General features: G+C 39.3%; 1 protein-coding gene across 1 annotated transcript in view; it reads right to left on the bottom strand.

The window, feature by feature from the left end:
* Positions 1-19,164, bottom strand: part of LOC126278948 (cGMP-dependent 3',5'-cyclic phosphodiesterase-like) — a 231,020-nt gene that overhangs the window by 168,416 nt on the left and 43,440 nt on the right. The window contains exon 4 of the mRNA XM_049979225.1: positions 4,659-4,768. Coding sequence (XP_049835182.1) covers positions 4,659-4,768 — 110 coding nt within the window. The remainder of the gene's footprint in view (positions 1-4,658; positions 4,769-19,164) is intronic.

Here is a 19,164-nt window from a genome sequence, read left to right as displayed (position 1 = left end):
GTTATTTTTGGCTCAGAAATGGGCAGTTTGGGCAATAAGTGGTGCAAGTTCACGAACCTCTTCTTGATACCTGTTCACGAGTCTGGGTATTTTGACATCGGCCTCTCAATGTATATATTCCTTTCTGTCATTTCTAGTTAACAATATAAGCTTATTCCAAAGAATAAGCAGGTTTCACTCAGTTAATAATCAACAGAAATCAAACCTGCATTTGGATTGAACTTCCTTACCTCTAGTGCAGAAAGGTGTGTAGTATCCTGCTGCATCCATTTTCGACAAGCTGCCACTAGAATTCAAAAATCTTACCAGTAATTCACATGCTTTCAAATCGAAACTGAAGAGAATCTTCATTGGTCACTCCTCATATTCTGTTGAGGAGTTCCTTGAAAAAGTAAACTGAGTCTTGTTGAATTGTTGACTGTGTTTACTTAAACTTATGGCTTGACTTTTTTCAGGTTCATAAACATTTTATTTTTATCTTTTATTACTTTTATGTTCTAATTTCATGTACTGACACATTCCATGACCTTAGAGATTTACTCCTCAATTAGGTCCTATGGAACTTGATGTATAAATAAATAAATAAATAAATAAATAAACTGCCAGGAGCATGACCCGGAACTAGCCCAACTCTGGCAGGATGCAGTCTCCGACCTCTTGTCTCCAAAGCACACTGGTTCCCAGCTCTGACAGCAGTACCTGCTGTGCTGTACCCACCAGCTCACCGCGCTCCTTCCTATCCGCTGCCTTCTGCACGGTTTATTCGAGAGATAGCAGGATCTGGCTCACCCTGCCAAATGCATGTGTCTACCACTCTAGTAATTCAGTGCTTCATGTGACCAGGTATTCAGAGGGACTGCACGACCTGGGACAGCACCTGCCTCACCTGTCAGTGTGCCAAGGTCAAGAGCCATGTACATGTCCCCACCATGGCTTTCCCAGATGGTAGGCATTGCTTCAACCATGTCCACGTGGACATCGTTGGCCCCCTAATTTCATCTGATGGCTGTTACTACCTTCTCACCACAGTGAACAGCTTCACCTGTTGGCCTGAGGCAACACCAATACCCGATGCTGTCACTGCCATCATAGTAGCCGCCTCCGTCTCCATGTGGATTTCCCACTTCAGCCGCACACGCCACATCATTATGGATCATGAACGCAAATTTACATCAGCCCTTTTTTGCGCGCTGACAGATCTGTGTGGGTCTGATCTGCACTTGACATCGAACTACCAATTGGCTGCATTACACCTTGATGGCTGCCCTTAGCTGCCACAACAATAGGTGGACCGCTGTCCTGCCACTGGTACTTCTTGGTCTCTGCATCGCTCACAAGGCCGACATCAAGATGTCAGCCACCAAACTTGTTTACAGCCAGTTGTCCACCATCCTAGGCAGCTTTCCATCTGATCGTTTGATACTCATACAGATGGTTCTCTTTCCTTCAAAACTTTCTTTAATTTTCTTGTAGGTGGCATTTATCTTTCCTTTAGTGACGTATGCTTCTAAATGTTACATTGGTCTCCTTGCCATTCATGCTTCGCCATTTTGCACTTTCTATCTACATCACTTTTTAGGCCTTTGATTTCCCTTTTGCTTGTTTTCATCTACATCTACATCTACGTGATTAATCTGCTATTCACAATAAAGTGCCTGGCAGGGGGTTCAATGAACCACCTTCAAGCACTCTCGAACGGTGAACGGGAAACACGAGCACTTATATTTTTCTGTGCGAGATCCGATTTCTCTTATTTTATCTTGATGATCATTTCTCCCTATGTAGGTGGGTGCCAACAGAATGTTTATGCAATTGGAGTAGGAAACTGGTTATTGAAATTTCATGAGGAGATCCCATCGCAGTGAAAAACACCTTTGTTTTAATGACTGCTACTACAATTCACGTATCATGTCTGTGGTACTATCTCCACTACTTCACAATAATACAAAACGAGCTGCCCTTCTTTGTACTTTCTTGACGTCATCCGTCAGTCCTATCTGCACAGCAATACTCCAGAATAGGGCGGACAAGCATGGTGTAAGCAGTCTCTTCAGTAGACCTGTTGCACCTGTTTTATGCATGGTTTTCTACAAGCCCCTGCATTTTTACCCACTCGATCCTCTGCTGCTGTCACTATCGCATCTCTTGCAGCTGTAATCCTTTCCCCTATTCTAGTCAACAGTTGCCTTATGCTATCTTTGAAGCTCTCCATAACCTTTGCTTCTTTCAGTTTATCCAGATCCCATAGCCTTAAATTCCTACCTTTTTGAAGTCTCTTCAGTTTTAACCTACAGTTCATAACCAATAAACTGTGGTCAGAGTCCAAATTTGCTCCTGAAAATGTCTTACAGTTTAAAACCTGGTTCCTAAATCTCTGTCTTACCATCATATAATAAATCTGGAACCTTCCGGTGTCTCTTGCTCTCTTCCACGTATACAATCTTCTTTCATAATTCTTAAACCACACATTAGCTAATTCTAATAATAGGTTTATTATGATTGTGCAAATTATCACTATCTAAGGATACTTATTATTAATAACATAATCTTCACCTTGAAAATTTGAGTTTTTCTCTAACATTTTGGAAGTAGTTTACCATTATAAACGTTATCTGCAGGTAAGTTTCAACCCACTATGAGGTTCCTGATATAGGTACAAGTACAGTACAACTCACTGTACGAACCTATTCCCCCAGTAATCCTGCTGTTAATTTAGACCAACCAGAAAACAAGTACATATGCGCAAACAACTTTCAGTCAGAGGAGGGAGCAAGGGAACAGTGTTTTTAAACAGGAAGAATACTTCAGTCGTATGTTAGCCCCTCGCGGTAGTTACATGCCAATGCTCCAAGATGTCTGATTTTATGAGTAAATGTACTGGTGTGCCTGGTACTTTGACAGCATGAGCATTGAACCTGACTGTGAAGCTGAATCACTTTACAGTGAAGTTTCAAGTATAATTAAAAACAGTGCTTGTGTACAATGAACAGCTCCTACTCCAAAACAGTCTGATCACTCAGGAAACCTTCTGCAATAACACAAGAACAAGATGAAATTGGAAAATGAATATTTCACAGAATTTTTAAATTCTTGTGGAGAAACAACTCATGGTACAAGACGAACTAATTGCCCACCATTAGTTCGATGAAGGAGGTGTGTTTGAAGAAACTGAAGAAGACACGACACATCATCTTCATCAGATGATTATGTGGCTGAAGAGAAGCAGTCAAAAACAGACAGTGATTACGTTCCTCAGTATTACAAGATTAGGGTCGTAAAACAAGATGGAAGAAGGCATGAACAACTTAAAACAGTTGATTCAAGGACCTATGATAGTGTCATAGAAGCTTGAGAATTTACTCGAGCCTTCATACCACAACACATCAAGGATTTTGTTATTACCACTAATCAAACAGGTATTACACATAAAGGTACCTGAATCATTTACATCAATTGCAATACTATTTTTAAAGACCATACAATGTTAATTTGTGAACGTTTGTTTTAGGGTGCCAATAGAAAATGAAATGAGCATGTGGCATTGTTGGCCGGGAGGCTCCATTCAGAGAAGTTCGGCCGCCAAGTGCAAGTCTTATTTCAGGCGACACTATATTGGTGACTTGCGTGCCGGTGATGAGGATGAAACGATGGTGAGGACAACACAACACACAGTCCACCAGTGGAGAAAATCTCCAACCTGGCCAGGAATCAAACTCAGGTCCGCTGAAAGGAAGGCAAGCACATCACCACTCAGCTTAGCAGATGGACAGGTTGGTAATATCAACCAACTTATGATCAAACTCTCACCGAATGTGGAACAAAGGTTGTTCTTATGCAGCAAAAGGATTTGCACAAGGTGAAACATTCACACACTGCACAATATGCTGTCGCCTTATCTGGAAAATTACTACCAATGGTCTTCGTTTGCGTCAAAGAGCCAGCCAATTTGGACCAAGGCCATAAAAAGCAGCTGGTGAGTATGCACACAAATACAAAAATGTTATGTTAAAATCTTCAAAGTACAGCAATCACACAACAGTACTATACAAGAAATTTCTAACTGACGCCTTGAAGCCATATGCGAGAGAAAAACAGTTTCTTTAGTTCCTCAATTCATGGGGAGGGCAAATGAACCCTGTTTTGTGTGACAAAATTTTTCGAGATACGGAGGGTCTGTCCACATACAGTATACATAATTGTTATTATTATTATTATTATTATTATTATTATTATGTCTGCTTATTACAATTCCATAATACTTTATATTATCAAATGCACAAATAATTTCCACCAAATGTGACAGAGAGCAGTCTGATGCTGACAGTTACCATCTATAAAATTATGTGCCTAAGTAGAGTATGCTGGGTTCCAAATGTGTTTTACGTCATATGCTCATGACAAGCAATATATATTATTTACAGGCTGTTCCAATGTTAATCTACTTTGAAAGTTACTGCAGTACTATTCTCAAAATAAAGGTGATTTAATAACATTACCCACTTCCAGGGCTGAGAAGTAGACAGAATCAACAAAAGATATGTACCGAGTCAGCATCATTATATTGCTAACACACATCAACATAACACAAGTAATTACTGCACTCTAACGAACACAAAGGACATTATTCAAATGTAGAGCATTATCGTCATAAAACCTACCGAGACGTGAGAATAAGTTCTTTGCAACTGATAACAAAGACTGACACTGCAGTTTCAGGCGTTTTTCTTCTTCATATGCCAGAGCATTCAAGACGGTCCCAATGCAGTACCTGTAGACAATTGTTGCTTCAGAATTCATTTATTTCAGAAAACGCTTGCTTATTAATACAATACCTATTGGAAGCTATGATGGAAGCTATTTTTCCGAGACAGAAATAACACTAAAATACGAGATCTATTTGGAAACACACACACACAGGCAGACGCAGACAGAGAGAGAGAGAGAGAGAGAGAGAGAGAGAGAGAGAGAGAGAGAGAGAATGCAAACAAAAACAAACATGTCAAGGTATTTTTAGTTATGAACTAACATAGTGTGTTTTTACTTGATGTAGTCAGCTTGAAGTTTTAGGGTAGTTCAAATTTAGATGTGATTTTTGCTGTTACATATGCTCATTGCCTGCACCCCAACCAGACTGAACTATGCTCGGACTCCAACCAGACTGAACTACTGATGCTCCTACACCACTATTTACAGCCAAGTTTGAATCCTGATATCCATTATGAACTATGACTTTCAGTGCTATTGTTTTTCAGAGCCTGTACTGATATTCTGAAGATACTTGTTCACCTTGTGTGTGTGTGTGTGTGTGTGTGTGTGTGTGTATGAATTCCTAAGGGACCAAACTGCTGAGGTCATCGGTCCCTAGACTTACACACTACTTAAACTAACTTAATACTAAGGACAACACTGACACCCATGCCCAAGTGAGGATTCGAACCTCCGGCAGGATCTCCTTGTGTTTCCTAGCTCTAGTGCATATGATGATTGGTGATATCCTAATAAACTGAGTGCCGAACCCAGCATCTTTTTTTAAATTGAAACCTCCATCCTTGTTTATTAGGTTTCCTGACCTCTTTTATTTTGATAGACTCCTTATTTATGCTGTCCTAGAAACTAGGCACTTGCATCATCACACTAATGGTGTTAGTTTTTAAATTTTCTACCTACCTGCCTGTTTTTTTTCCTCCTGGTGGTGACATCCTTTGAGCAGTCCCCGCCCGGAAATCTGAATGGGGGACTATTTTACCTCCATAGTATTTTACCCAAGGGGATGTCACCACCTTTTAACCATAAAGGAAAATGGATAGGTTGAAGTTAGACATAATGGGAGTTAGTGAAGTTCAGTGGTAGGAAGAATAGGTTTTCTGGTCAGGTGAATACAGGGTTATAAGTACAAAATGAAACAGGGATAATACAGGAGTAAGTTTAATAATGAATAAGAAAATACAAATGGAGAAAAGCTACTACGAACAGCATTGTGAATAAATTATTGTAGCCAAGACAGACACAAAGCCCACATCCACCACCACAGAACTAGTTTAAATGCTAACTACCTCTGCAGATGATGAAGAGACTAAAGAAATGTATGACGAGATGAAAGAAATTATTCAGATAGTGCATGCTGGCCTCTTATCACAGCAAGGTCATCCAAGAAGTGTTGTCATCAAAACTATCACTGTACTTAGTGTGTGCAGCGAAATGTGTGTGTGTGTGTGTGTGTGTGTGTGTGTGTGTGTGTGTGTGTGTGTGTGTGTGTGTGTGTGAGGTGCTCCGAGTGCACCTCAGCTTAATCTGCCTGTGACTTGATACACTTTCCTGTAGCCATGGTGCATCCAAGTGCCCAGCGAGTGTTGGTCCAGCTGGCATTTCCCCACAGCCCTCGGCTGCTTTTTGTTCGCTAGTGTCGTTGCCACTTACAGACGCACATGTAAGAGTACGAGAATGTGAACACATAGCTGGGACCACCAGGTGAGATATTTCATGTAATTCATAAGTTGCACACTAAAAAACAATTCAACAAAAATATGCATTTTCATATCCCGTTTACCATACCACTAACTCCACAAGACAAAAAACAAAAACAAAAAAAAAATTTCAAGAAATATACTAGGTGGCTCCAGAAACTGAGTTCCGTATGGTAATAAAACCAATATGAGAACATATACAAAAAATTGGGTGCAGTGGCTTGTGTGTCTCAGTGATACAGATAGTCATACCACTGGTGCAACAACAAGGGAGGGGTTTCTGTTGAGAGGTCAAATAAACATGTGATTCCAGAAGAGGGGCAGCAGTCTTTTCAGTAGTTGTAGGGGCAATTGCCTGGATGATTGACTGATCGGGCCTTATAACATCAACTCAAACTGCCATGCTGTGCTGATACTGTCAATAACTGAAATCAAGGGGAAACTGCAAGCATGATTTTTCCCAAGAGTATGCACCTATACAGCATAATTAAATGATGATGGCATCCTGCTGGGTAAAATATTCCAGAGGTACAACAGTCCCCCCACTTGAATCTCTGGGCAGGGAATACTCACAAGAATGATGTTATCAGGAGAAATCACAAAACTTGCATTCTATAGATCCCTTAATTGGTCACAAGGTTAGAATAGATAAGAGAGTTAAATGTTGGAGCCTTTAATTGTGCAACAGGTTAGAACATTTAAAAAGGGTAATGTGTAGGCTGACGTTAAATATATTGGGAATTAGAGAAGTTCTGTGGCAGAATGAACAGCCTTTATGGTCAGGTGAATACAGGGTTATAAATACAAAGTCAAACAGGGGTGATGCAGGGGTGGGACTAATAATGAATTAGGAAACAGGTAAGTTCTGAGCCGAGTGAAAGGACTGAAATAGAGACTTCGAAAGTTATGTGACAAGCTAGGCTGCGGCTTCCTGGACTTGCGCCATAGCGTTGAGAACTGTAGGGTCCCCCTAAATAGCTCAGGTGTGCGGTACACATCAGAGGCTGCTATTCAGGTAGCTGACTGTGTGTAGCTCGCACACAAGGGTTTTTTAGATCAGGCAACTCCCCATCCAATCCAGATAACAATAGCCCTAGGAAGGCAAAAAAGGGTTCAAATGGCTCTGAGCACTATGGGACTTAACATCTGAGGTCATCAGTCCCCTAGACTTAGAACTACTTCAACCTAACTAACCTAAGGACATCACACGCATCCATGCCCGAGGCAGGATTCGGACCTGCAACTGTAGCAGCAGCACGGTTCCAGACTGTAGCGCCTAGAACCGCTCGGGCACAAAGGCCGGCCCTAGGATACCCAGAAACATCAGTGTAAGGTCGAAAGAAACACCTCTCACAGGTGAGAGTACTAAAATCCTAATGATAAACTGCCAAAGCATCTGCAACAAAGTGCTAGAGTTTGAAGCATTCATGAAAAGCAGAGAAGCTAACATAACACTAGATCCAGAAAGCTGGTTGAAATCTGAAATTGATAGCAGTGAGACTTTTGGGAAAAATTTAAATGTGCATGGAAAGGATAGGCAAATCGGAAATGGAGACAGTATATTTGTCGCAGTAGACAATGAACTAAAATCCACCGAGCTAGAAATTGAAGCTGCAGGTGAGATTATTTAGGCAAGACTCAGTATCAGAGCTAGGCATAAAATGATAATCAGATCCTTCTATCACCCACCAGACTCATCACCTAATGTAACCGTAAACTTCAGTTCACTTGTACATAGTTTCCCAATCATACTGTAATCATCAGTGGAGACTTTAATCAACCAACAATTAATTGGGACAATTACGGTTTTGTTGGTAAGTATAAAGCTGATTAAGATGAGTAGGAAGACTATCATAGGTTTGGAATCTATTACAACTGTACAATTCAAACAAGGTAAATGTCTTCATTCAGTGTTTAGCCATACTTCGGCCATTACATCCAAACCTTGTACTGCTGATCCCCACAAAAAACAACTTTGGAGCATACCACTGGTCACTAAGTATTGTCTTGGTCTGGAATGTATTAATCAGCTACTTCAACAAGGCGATGACTTCCTAAAATCATGTTCTGAATTGATATCCATTCTGTCTGAGATTTTGCCCACCACACCTAGAATAGCTTTACATCGCCCTCCCAATCTCCACAATATTCTTGTCAAACCCTATGCTGCTTCTGCAACCATATCCCTAACCTATGACTCCTATCACTGTGACAGTCTCCACTGCAAGACTTGCCCTGTGCACCCTCCTACCACCACAAAAATCAACTCTGCAACTGGTAAAATATATAGTACGAAAGGGAGAGCCTGTGAAACGAAATGTCATATACCAGCTGTTATGTAAACACTGTTCGACCTTTTACATCAGCATGACTACCACCAAATTATCAGTCAGGATGAAAGGGCATACGCAGAGGGTTTATACTGGCAGCATGTAATATCCTGTTGCCGAGCATGCTCTACAACATGACAAGCGTAACCTCAGTGCCTGTTTTACTACATGCGCCATCTGGGTTCTTCCCCCCAGACACCAGTTTCTGAGGACTCCACAGGTGGGAACCAGCACTACAACATGTCCTTGGCTCTTGCCATCCACCTGGCCTTAATTTACATTAATTTCTTCCATCACAGCATTTCTTCACAGTAATTATTCTTTTCTTCACTTCATTTTAGTTTCGTATATCCTTCATTTTATTACCCGTCTATTTTTCACCACCCCTTCCCACCTCTGTTATGAAAAATCCACTTAGCTTTTCATTATTATTAACTCGTGCATGATGCTTAAGTGGCAACCTCTGTCTTGCATATTATCCTGTGTTCCACCTTTAGGCTCTCATGTATTCAAATCTTGTCCAGTGCAGTCCCCAACACTCATTCTATCCTTCTCATACCATTTGGTAAGTCTCCCATGACCCTCAGTTCTGATTGACTTTCCTCAAATCTACTCTTTTTTTCCCAGACATCTCCAGTCCTTATCCTTCACCCCTCTTCCTTCCCCATCAACCCTTCTTCCCGAAGCACTTCCCTTCTCATCCTGTCCGGTAATTTTCCCCTGACCCGCAGTTTTGGGTGACTTTCCTGAAATATACCCATTCTCCTAGACCTCTCTAGTCCTTATTCTTCACTACTCGTCCTTCCCCATCAACCCTTCTTCCTGCTGGTCGTTCTTTCTCATCCAGTCCGGTCAGTCTCCTCTAACTCCGGGTACTGTGTGACTTTTCTCAACTGTACCCCTTTCCCTAAGCCTCTCCAGTTCTTTTCCTTCATGCCTCTTCCTTTCTCTTCAACTCTTCTGCCAGAAGAAGGAGCCACTGACCTTGAAAGCTTGTAAAAGTTAAATCCTTTTGTGTGTGTCTTGCCCTGCCACTGCTTGGCGAGTAGATTTTTAATCTATCCATTTACATCATACTATCAATAATTGATTATTTTCATTATTATATGAAAACTAAAGAGACAAAACTGCTGGTCATTACTTGACCTTCAGGATTCAGAATGTGTAGTACTGCCAGTAGATCCACATAAGAGAGAGACATCACCTAGCTCTTTCGGGACCATCTGTTTCTTTATCAAGGAAGAGGAAGGGATATTTTGGCGAAGGTTAAAAACGAAGGGCAGGGATGAGAGAGAGTAACCTTTAGTGAGAAGGAGAAGGGTGGATAAGGGCATAAAATGTTGTTTTATTTATTTATTTAATTATTGTGTTAAAATTGGTTACGGATAGAGAACTATTGGTTGTTTTTAATCTAAAAACTGTGCAAAAGGATATATGGGATGAGAGTACCTAACTCCACATTTTAAAAACAAAATTGTGCTCATTTTCTTTATTTTGTTATACACATTGTTTTCAGAGAATGTATAATTACATCTACTGAAGTTTACCTATATGTTAGCCAATGCCAGGATATTTCGTGGAAGCAAGCAACAATCATTCCCTTCTAAAACTACACAACTATTTCTAATTGCCAACAGGGTAGATTAATTTTACATGGTGGAATAAGTCACACTGGGCAAATTCTATGCTGTCCTTAAAGTGTGTACGACATCCTTTGTTATTTTTAATGAAGCATTAGACGGCACTGTTGGTATCTTGAAGGCCAGCATTACTGTATTCCAGACGTCAAGAAAACGGATACGAGTTCAAACAGAATCTTCAGAACCAATACACAACAGGCCCAACTATACAGCACTAAAATAAATACTTTATGTTAATAAACAGTTTTGTGTCAGTTGTAGATAAGAATCCACACTACCTTTCCTTCACATTAGACAGGATTTTACATAATCTGCAAAAGGCATCTAAAGCTCCAAATCTACGATTTATAATAATTAATCGAAACCCTCAGCTGCCGACAGATATTGCTGTCATACCTTGATGGGGTCAGCAGAAAATGTGTGCCCTTGTCGGCAGATGAGGGTTTCAATTAATTATCATTTATTCTGGAGAAGCTGCACGGTCATCAATGGTATCTGTTCTTTTGAGAACAGTTACTATCTTCATAAATGATTTATAAACTTATCAAATGATCTCTCATAAAACACAAAGAAATTTTGGTGATATGTAAAGGCTGTTCGGGGCACCAAAGTTAATGTGCACGCACTTATGGATGACATACCCTCAAATGGAGAGAGTCAGGAATACGTAATGCACCCAGGAACATTGTCGAACATGATCATTTTGGTGATCCAGTGTGGAGTGACACAATATGGCCTGGGTGGACTGCCCTCCAAATCTTTGAACACAGTACAGTCACCACCCAGAATTATTGTGACACTTTACTCCTTCCCCGTGCTTGTCTTTTCAGGGGTGTCTCCAGCTTTGACTTCATTTTTATAAATGACAATACACAAATGCATTGAACTGCACAGGTGGAGCAGCTCTTGTAATGAGAGAATTTTAGGCAAATGGACTGGCCTGCCCATCCCCCGACTTAAATTCCATCACGCACATGTAGGATGCATTGAGGAGATGTATTGTAGCACATTACATGCAGCAGTGACCATCCAGCAGTTGTAAGCCATGCTGGTGGAGGAATGGAATGCCCTACCACAAGAATTCCTTATCAACCTTACAGCCAGCATGTCAGCACATTGCTGAACATGCATCACCGTCCATGGTGATCATACATCATATTAAGAACTAAGTGTCGCATTTTGAAATTTCCAGCGGACCGCTGTTAATCACAGTGACTACAGTGTAATTACCGTCTTTGCATAAAAGTGTCAGTTTTGTTCATCTCATTGCATAGTTACTTTCTGTGCTATACCGTAGCAGTTCTATCTATGTGTGGTCCAAATTTCATTGAACTGTGTTGCTTGGAAGTGACACACTTTGTGGGGAAGTTACTTTTGTCCTTAAGTTTTGCACATCAATGCATTGCACCAACTATGTATCCAAAACGAAGAGACATACAACAGTTTTTACGTCAGTATTATACCCACAAAATAACACAACACTACCAGTCAGATAACAGATATTTTTCTTTACAAGATACACCTGAAGAGACAAAAATTAATGTTTTACAGTCTTTTTTATCTTACTTGCAGAATAAGTCAGGTATGTACACCATATAATGCACACAACCTATGCTGCCTTCAATTAATTTTTAGTGTGTGTGTGTGTGTGTGTGTGTGTGTGTGTGTGTGTGTGTGTATAAGATGAGATATAATGTTGAACTTCCTTTTCATATTAATCACCACTGCTCAAGGCCTGCACTGTATGATAAGGATTTTCATTTATACCATTGTTAATGTAGCACATAACTATGCTATTATTCCATAACAATGCTGTTTAAACAGTTAGAGTAGCAGAAATTTATGAGTACATTGCAAAAGAAGGACAATAGTACAAATAAGAACAGCAATCTAAGACAAAAAATGAACCATTAAGTGAGAAATGCAACTATCAAGAACAATAGCCTGCCACAATGTAATCTTATCAACCTTGCGAAGCATTTGGCGCAAGTGAATACTACAGCCAGGTTACAGAGAAAAGCCAATTAAAATCATCCAGATATAGATAACGCCAGATATGAGTAATGCAGAGGGGATACGTAGCTTACACTGGCCATATGGGATAATGAAAAAGCACCATATGGAGATAAGGACATGATTCATATTACTTATATACAATAAAGATTCAAGTTAATAATCTGAGAACAGAAAAAATAACAAATATAGATTAATCATGCAGATATACAACAATTTATGCTGCAGAAGGTATCATAGGAAATATCCCTGAAAGATCTGTGAGACAAGGGACTCACTCCATAGCAATTCAGCAGAGCAAGATATGGTTGGAGTATCTCCTCAATAAAAATGAAGATGTAAGTCTTCCTTAATAGCTTAACAGATTAAAAACAAGCAATCTGAATGTCAGAAAGAGAAGAATTACAACCTAAAGCCAACACAAGAAAATTAATACAACAATGGAAAATATTGTATGGAACTCAAACAACAGTATGAGAATTGACAACTCTCTTCATACAGTAAAATATGCAGAAAAGCATCCAACATAGGAGAGAGGTACAGGAAGAACTGAAGCTGTCAAGTCTGCCTGGATTGTTCAGCTGGTACAAACACTGTCTACAATAGAAAAATGTTCGGTTTAAAGTCTCAGTACAGCACAGTTTACAACTTTGTAAAAGTTTCACAACAGCACACACTATGCAGCACAGTAAAAGATCCATTCCGACTACATAAAGTTACAATTTTACTTGTCTGCTTTTGGTTCCTTAGATGCTAAAATCAACAGACACTTTTTTTCAATTTATTTATTTATTTACTTTTTATGATGCCCTACTCTTAGACCACATTCAGTTTCTTACTGGTCAATAAGAGTTGAGAAGAATCCAGAAATCCCATACAACAGCCCTGGGCAAAGTCATAGTGGGGGTGGTTTTCACATTGGCTTCCTCTGATCTGTTATGAAATGTCAAATGTAGCTATATTTTGAGAATGTCGGATGAGTGCTTGTACAGTCTAGTGTTGTGTATTCATTATCATGGGGGGAAGTATGGAGGAAAGCAAAAGTGAGAAGTGGGTGAAACTTAGTGACAATACTTGGGGTAATCCTCTCAACTACCCAATACATTCACCATCGTCGACCATTGCATGTGCCTTTACTTTGTAAGACTACACTTCACAGGGTGCTGAGAGGGGACTGATGTTTTAACTCAGTACACTAGCTTATTATATTGTAGTTCAGAACGTCATGCCGAAACTCTTGTCCCCTTAAAGAACAGAAACTGTCAATGACAATTTCTTTTACAATTATCTGTAGCAGTCATGCTAATGTTCACTATCAGTACTGACTGATTTGGTCCCATTTGACTACAGAAGCACTGCATGAATTCAGATTTTCGGTTCATGTTCTAAAGCATTTTGCATGCACAGCAACATTAGAAGAACTATTAGAAAACATGGTTACTGGTATTCTATTTCTTACTTGTAAAGCAGTATGTAGCCTATGAAAGTTAAAATAATGGCTATATCCTTCTAGACAACTACACAGATTAATGTAGTTCCTGTAAATCATGTTCAGCTGATGAAGCATTAATTCAGTCCATCTTCACACATGTTTGCTGATGAACACTCCCATTACATTAACAATTGTTAAATCTGTCTCACAGAATTCATTAGCTTTGTTGAGTCAAATAATATTTCTCACTATCACTTCCCACAGCATTCTGCCCTCTCTCCATTTCCCCATGCATCCAGGCATAGAAAGAAAGATCCCTTATCATTTAGCTACAAAATAGCAGGTCAGCAACTGGAAGCAGTTAATTCCATAAATTATCTGGGAGTACCCATTAGGAGTGATTTAAAATGGAATGACCATATAAAGTTTATCGTTGGTAAAGCAGATGCCAGACTGATATTCATTGGAAGAATCCTAAGGAAATGCAATACGAAAACAAAGGAAGTAGGTTACAGTATGTTAGTTCGCCCACTGCTTGAATACTGCTCAGCAGTGTGGGATCCGTACCAGATAGGGTTGATAGAAGAGATAGAGAAGATCCAACGGAGAGCAGCGCGCTTCGTTACAGGATCATTTAGTAATCGCGAAAGCGTTACGGAGATGATAGAAAAACTCCAGTGGAAGACTATGCACTAGAGACACTCAATAGCTCGGCACGGGCTTTTGTTAAAGTTTCGAGAACACACCTTCACTGAAGAGTCAAGCAGTATATTGCTCCCTCCTACGTATATCTCGTGAAGAGACCATGGGGATAAAATCAGAGAGATTAGAGCCCACACAGAAGCATACCGACAATCCTTCTTTCCACAAACAATACAAGACTGGAATAGAAGGGAGAACCGATAGAGGTACTCAAGGTACCCTCCGCCACACAACATCAGGTGGCTCGCGGAGTATGGATGTAGATGTAGATTTCAGAATTATGACTAATTTAATTTTCAACAATTTTCCATTATTTATATGCAATCATCGTCATAAAGCTGTTGTTGACTTAGCTTTAAATATTGGATGAGTAGCATTTTTTATTTCCTCTGGTATCTTATTGTGTAGTATTACACCAATGTTAATTATGCTCCTCTGATAGGTGGTTGGTCTGTGATATTTTTTATGCATATTTGATTTCCCTCTGGTACTATAGTTGTGCACATTTTTGTTCTGTAGCAGTTTGCCAGTTTTCAGGAGGTAGTCCCTAGTGAACAAGGTAGTTTCGTAAATGAATAAACTTGGAACATTTAGAACATCAAGCTCAGTGAAATGGGATTTACAGGACTCTTTTTTGCATTCTAAAAATCTTTGCACTGTGGGTTGAGTATCCCCAGAAAACGATCACATGCCGGACTAGTGAGTGGAACTGTACATAGTATGCCTCAAGTACTGTTGTTTTGCTTGTTGGAGCCTTTAAAATTCTTAGGCCATAGCACACAGATGATAGTTTTCTAGACAAGTTATTTATATGTGTGTCCCACTTTAAGTCTTACTGAACCCATAGACTGAAAAATTTTGTGACACTTACATTTTCTAGGGGATCAGTTTTTAACTGTACTTGAAAAGACATTTAGTAGGAGGAATTAAATGAAAATCAACACACACATTTTTTCAGTATTTATAATGAGTTTGTTTTTTGTGAACCACTCAGAAAGTCATTTCATAGAACTTTCTGCTATGGACTGCAAAGCTTCTGGACTGAATCCAGTGAGCAATATGCTGGTGTCATTGGCAAACAGGATAGTTTTGTGGGACTCAATATATTCAACTAAGTCGTCCACATAAATCAAGAAGAGTAGTGGACCTAAGATTGAGCCCTATGGTACACCATATTTTATTGGTAATTCACTAGAAAAGAAGGAGTTATTTGTTGTTTTATTCATTTTGTTGAATTCATACTGACACAATACTTTCTGCCTGAGGTTTTTAGCTATGAACACAACCAGCTATGTGCTACACGTCTTACTTCTCACCTCTCTAATTTTTTGAGCAGAATGTTATGGTCCAGGACGTCAAAGGCTTTTGATAGATCTAGAAAAATACCTGTAGCTAATTTATGTTGATCATAGCTAATTTATGTTGATCACGCGATTTTAAAATGCAGTGTAAGAATTCAAAACTTGCTGTCTGTGTAGACTTAGACTTTCTAAAACCATGTTGTTGTACTGTAAGAGGTGCATATTTATTTATGAAACTTAAAAGCCTGTCATGAAAGAGTTTTTCTAGAATTTTTGAGACGGAACTTAACTGTGACAAGGGTTGGTAGTTTGATATTTTTTCAGAAGAACCTTTTTTTAAAGAGAGGTTGGAAATTTTTTCCAAGGGGTTTGGTATGTGGTGAGCACATGCTTTTAACATGAAATCAGGTACTTCATCAAGACCACTTGACATTTTATTGCTTAATGATTTAATTTTACTTATAATATCATTGGGTTTTTTTCATAAACATACATAGAAGCAGTCGATATCACTGACTTGCTGGAGAAACTTGGGCCTGGTCCTTGACAGTGTACTTGAATGAGGTCTTCAGCTTCATTGAATTTTTCACCATTGAATTTGGGTCTGTGACTTTTGAACCTTCTAGTGTTAATGATACATTCTTTTTCTTTGGTGCTGAACTACAAGTTTCTTTCTTTATAACTCTCCAACATAGATCTCACTTTGTTATATGAGTTTCTTATCAAATTGTCATTCCACATAATTTTTGCCTCTTGGCTACTCTACCATAGATTCTTTTGCAGGATTTTGAATAACCTGCAAATTCTTGGATTACTCTATATTTCTTACAACAGTACTGCAGGAATCTGTTTCTCTCACTGGAAATTTTTATGCCTTTAGTTACCCATTGCTTATTATTGTTAGGTTTTACTGTTTTCACTACTTTTGGAAATGCTACATTAAAAGAGTGAAGAAAGCTAATTTGAAAACTCATGTAGATGCTATCAACATTGTTCTGAGTGGCAATGCTTCCCAGTTTTCCTTCACCAGTAAGCGATTAAAAATTCTAATGTAATCTGCAGAAAAGGTTATTTTTTCAACTACTTTTTCGGAACAGCTACTATTTGTTGGCATTTCTATACAAAGCAGCTGTGCCTCATGATCACTATAACCCATGCTCAGTACTCTGCTTGTGAATCTGTAATTTGTTTCTGAGATGCATATTTGGTCAATAATGTTCAATAATCGAATGAAATAAAAGAAATTATCCAGGTAGTGAAGGGAGATGAAAATTTAATAGTCATGGGTGACTGCACTTCGACAGTAGGAAAAGGGAGAGAAGGAAACGTAATAGTTGAATATCGGTTGGGGCTAAGAAATGAAAGAGGAAGCCGTCTGGCAGAATTTTGCACAGAGCATAAATTAATCATAGCTAACACTTGGTTCAAGAATCATAAAAGAAGGTTGTATACATGGAAAAATCCTGGAGACAATAAAAGATATCAGATAGATTATATAATGGTAAGACAGAGATTTAGGAATCAGGTTTTAATTTGTAGGGCATTTCCAGGGGCAGATGTGGACTCTGACCACAATCTGTTGGTTATGAACTGTAGATTAAAATTGAAGAAACTGCAAAAAGGTGGGAATTTAAGGAGATGGGACCTGGATAAACTGACTAAACCAGAGGTTGTACAGAGTTTCAGGGACAGCATAAGGGAACAATTGACAGGAATGGGGGAAAGAAATACAGTAGAAGACGAATGGGTAGCTCTGAGGGATGAAGTAGTGAAGGCAGCAGAGGATCAAATAGGTAAAAAGACGAGGGCTAGTAGAAATCCTTGGGTAACAGAAGAAATATTGAATGTAATTGATGAAAGGAGAAAGCATAAAAATGCAGTAAAAGAAGCAGGCAAAAAGGAACACAGACGTCTCAAAAATGAGATCGACAGGAAGTGCAAAATGGCTAAGCAGGGATGGCTAGAGGACAAATGTAAGGATGTAGAAGCTTATCTCACTAGGGGTAAGATAGATACAGCCTACAGGAAAATTAAAGAGACCTTTGGAGAAAAAAGAGCCACTTGTATGAATATCAAGAGCTCAGATGGAAACCCAGTTCTAAGCAAAGAGGGGAAAGCAGAAAGGTGGAAGGAATATGTAGAAGGTCTATACAAGGGCGATGTACTTGAGGGCAATATTATGGAAATGGAAGAGGATCTAGATGAAGATGAATTGGGAGATACGATACTGCGTGAAGAGTTTGACAGAGCACTGAAAGACCTGAGTCAAAACAAGGCTCCGGGAGTAGACAACATTCCGTTAGAACTACTGACAGCCTTGGGAGAGCCAAGCCTGACAAAACTCTACCATCTGGTGAGCAAGATGTATGAGACAGGCGAAATACCCTCAGACTTCAAGAAGAATATAATAATTCCAATCCCAAAGAAAGTAGGTGTTGACAGATGTGAACATTACCGAACTATCAGTTTAATAAGCCACAACTGCAAAATACTAACACGAATTCTTTACAGACAAATGGAAAAACTGGTAGAAGCAGACCTTGAGGAAGATCGATTTGAATTCCGTAGAAATGTTGGAACACGTGAGGCAATACTTACCCTACGACTTATCTTAGAAGCCAGATTAAGGAAAGGCAAACCTACATCTCTAGCATTTGTAGACTTATAGAAAACTTTTGACAATGTTGACTGGAATACTCTCTTTCAAATTCTAAAGGTGGCAGGGATAAAATACAGGGAGCGAAAGGCTATTTACAATTTGTACAGAAACCAGATGGCAGTTATAAGAGTTGAGGGGAATGAAAGGGAAGCAGTGGTTGGGAAGGGAGTGAGACAGGGTTGTAGCCTCTCCCCGATGTCATTCAATCTATATATTGAGATGACATTGTAAATCTGTCAGAGACAGCAAAGGACTTGGAAGAGCAGTTGAACAGAATGGACAGTGCCTTGAAAGGAGGATATAAGATGGACATCAACAAAAGTAAAACGAGGATAATGGAATGTAGTGCAATTATATCGGGTGATGCTGAGGGAATTAGATTAGGAAATGAGACACTTAAAGTTGTAAAGGAGTTTTGCTATTTTGGGAGCAAAATAACTGATGATGGTCGAAGTAGAGAGGATATAAAATGTAGACTGGCAATGGCAAGGAAAAAAGCATTTCTGAAGAAGAGAAATTTGTTAACATTGAGTACAGATTTAAGTGTCAGGAAGTCATTTCTGAAAGTATTTGTATGGAGTGTTGCAATGTATGGACAAGAAGAGAATAGAAGCTTTCGAAAT

Source organism: Schistocerca gregaria, chromosome 6 (genome assembly GCF_023897955.1).
Source record: "Schistocerca gregaria isolate iqSchGreg1 chromosome 6, iqSchGreg1.2, whole genome shotgun sequence".
In the NCBI taxonomy this organism is placed as follows: Eukaryota; Metazoa; Arthropoda; class Insecta; order Orthoptera; family Acrididae; genus Schistocerca; species Schistocerca gregaria.
Note: the sequence above shows the minus strand (reverse complement) of the source record. Positions and strands in the feature narration are given on the sequence as shown.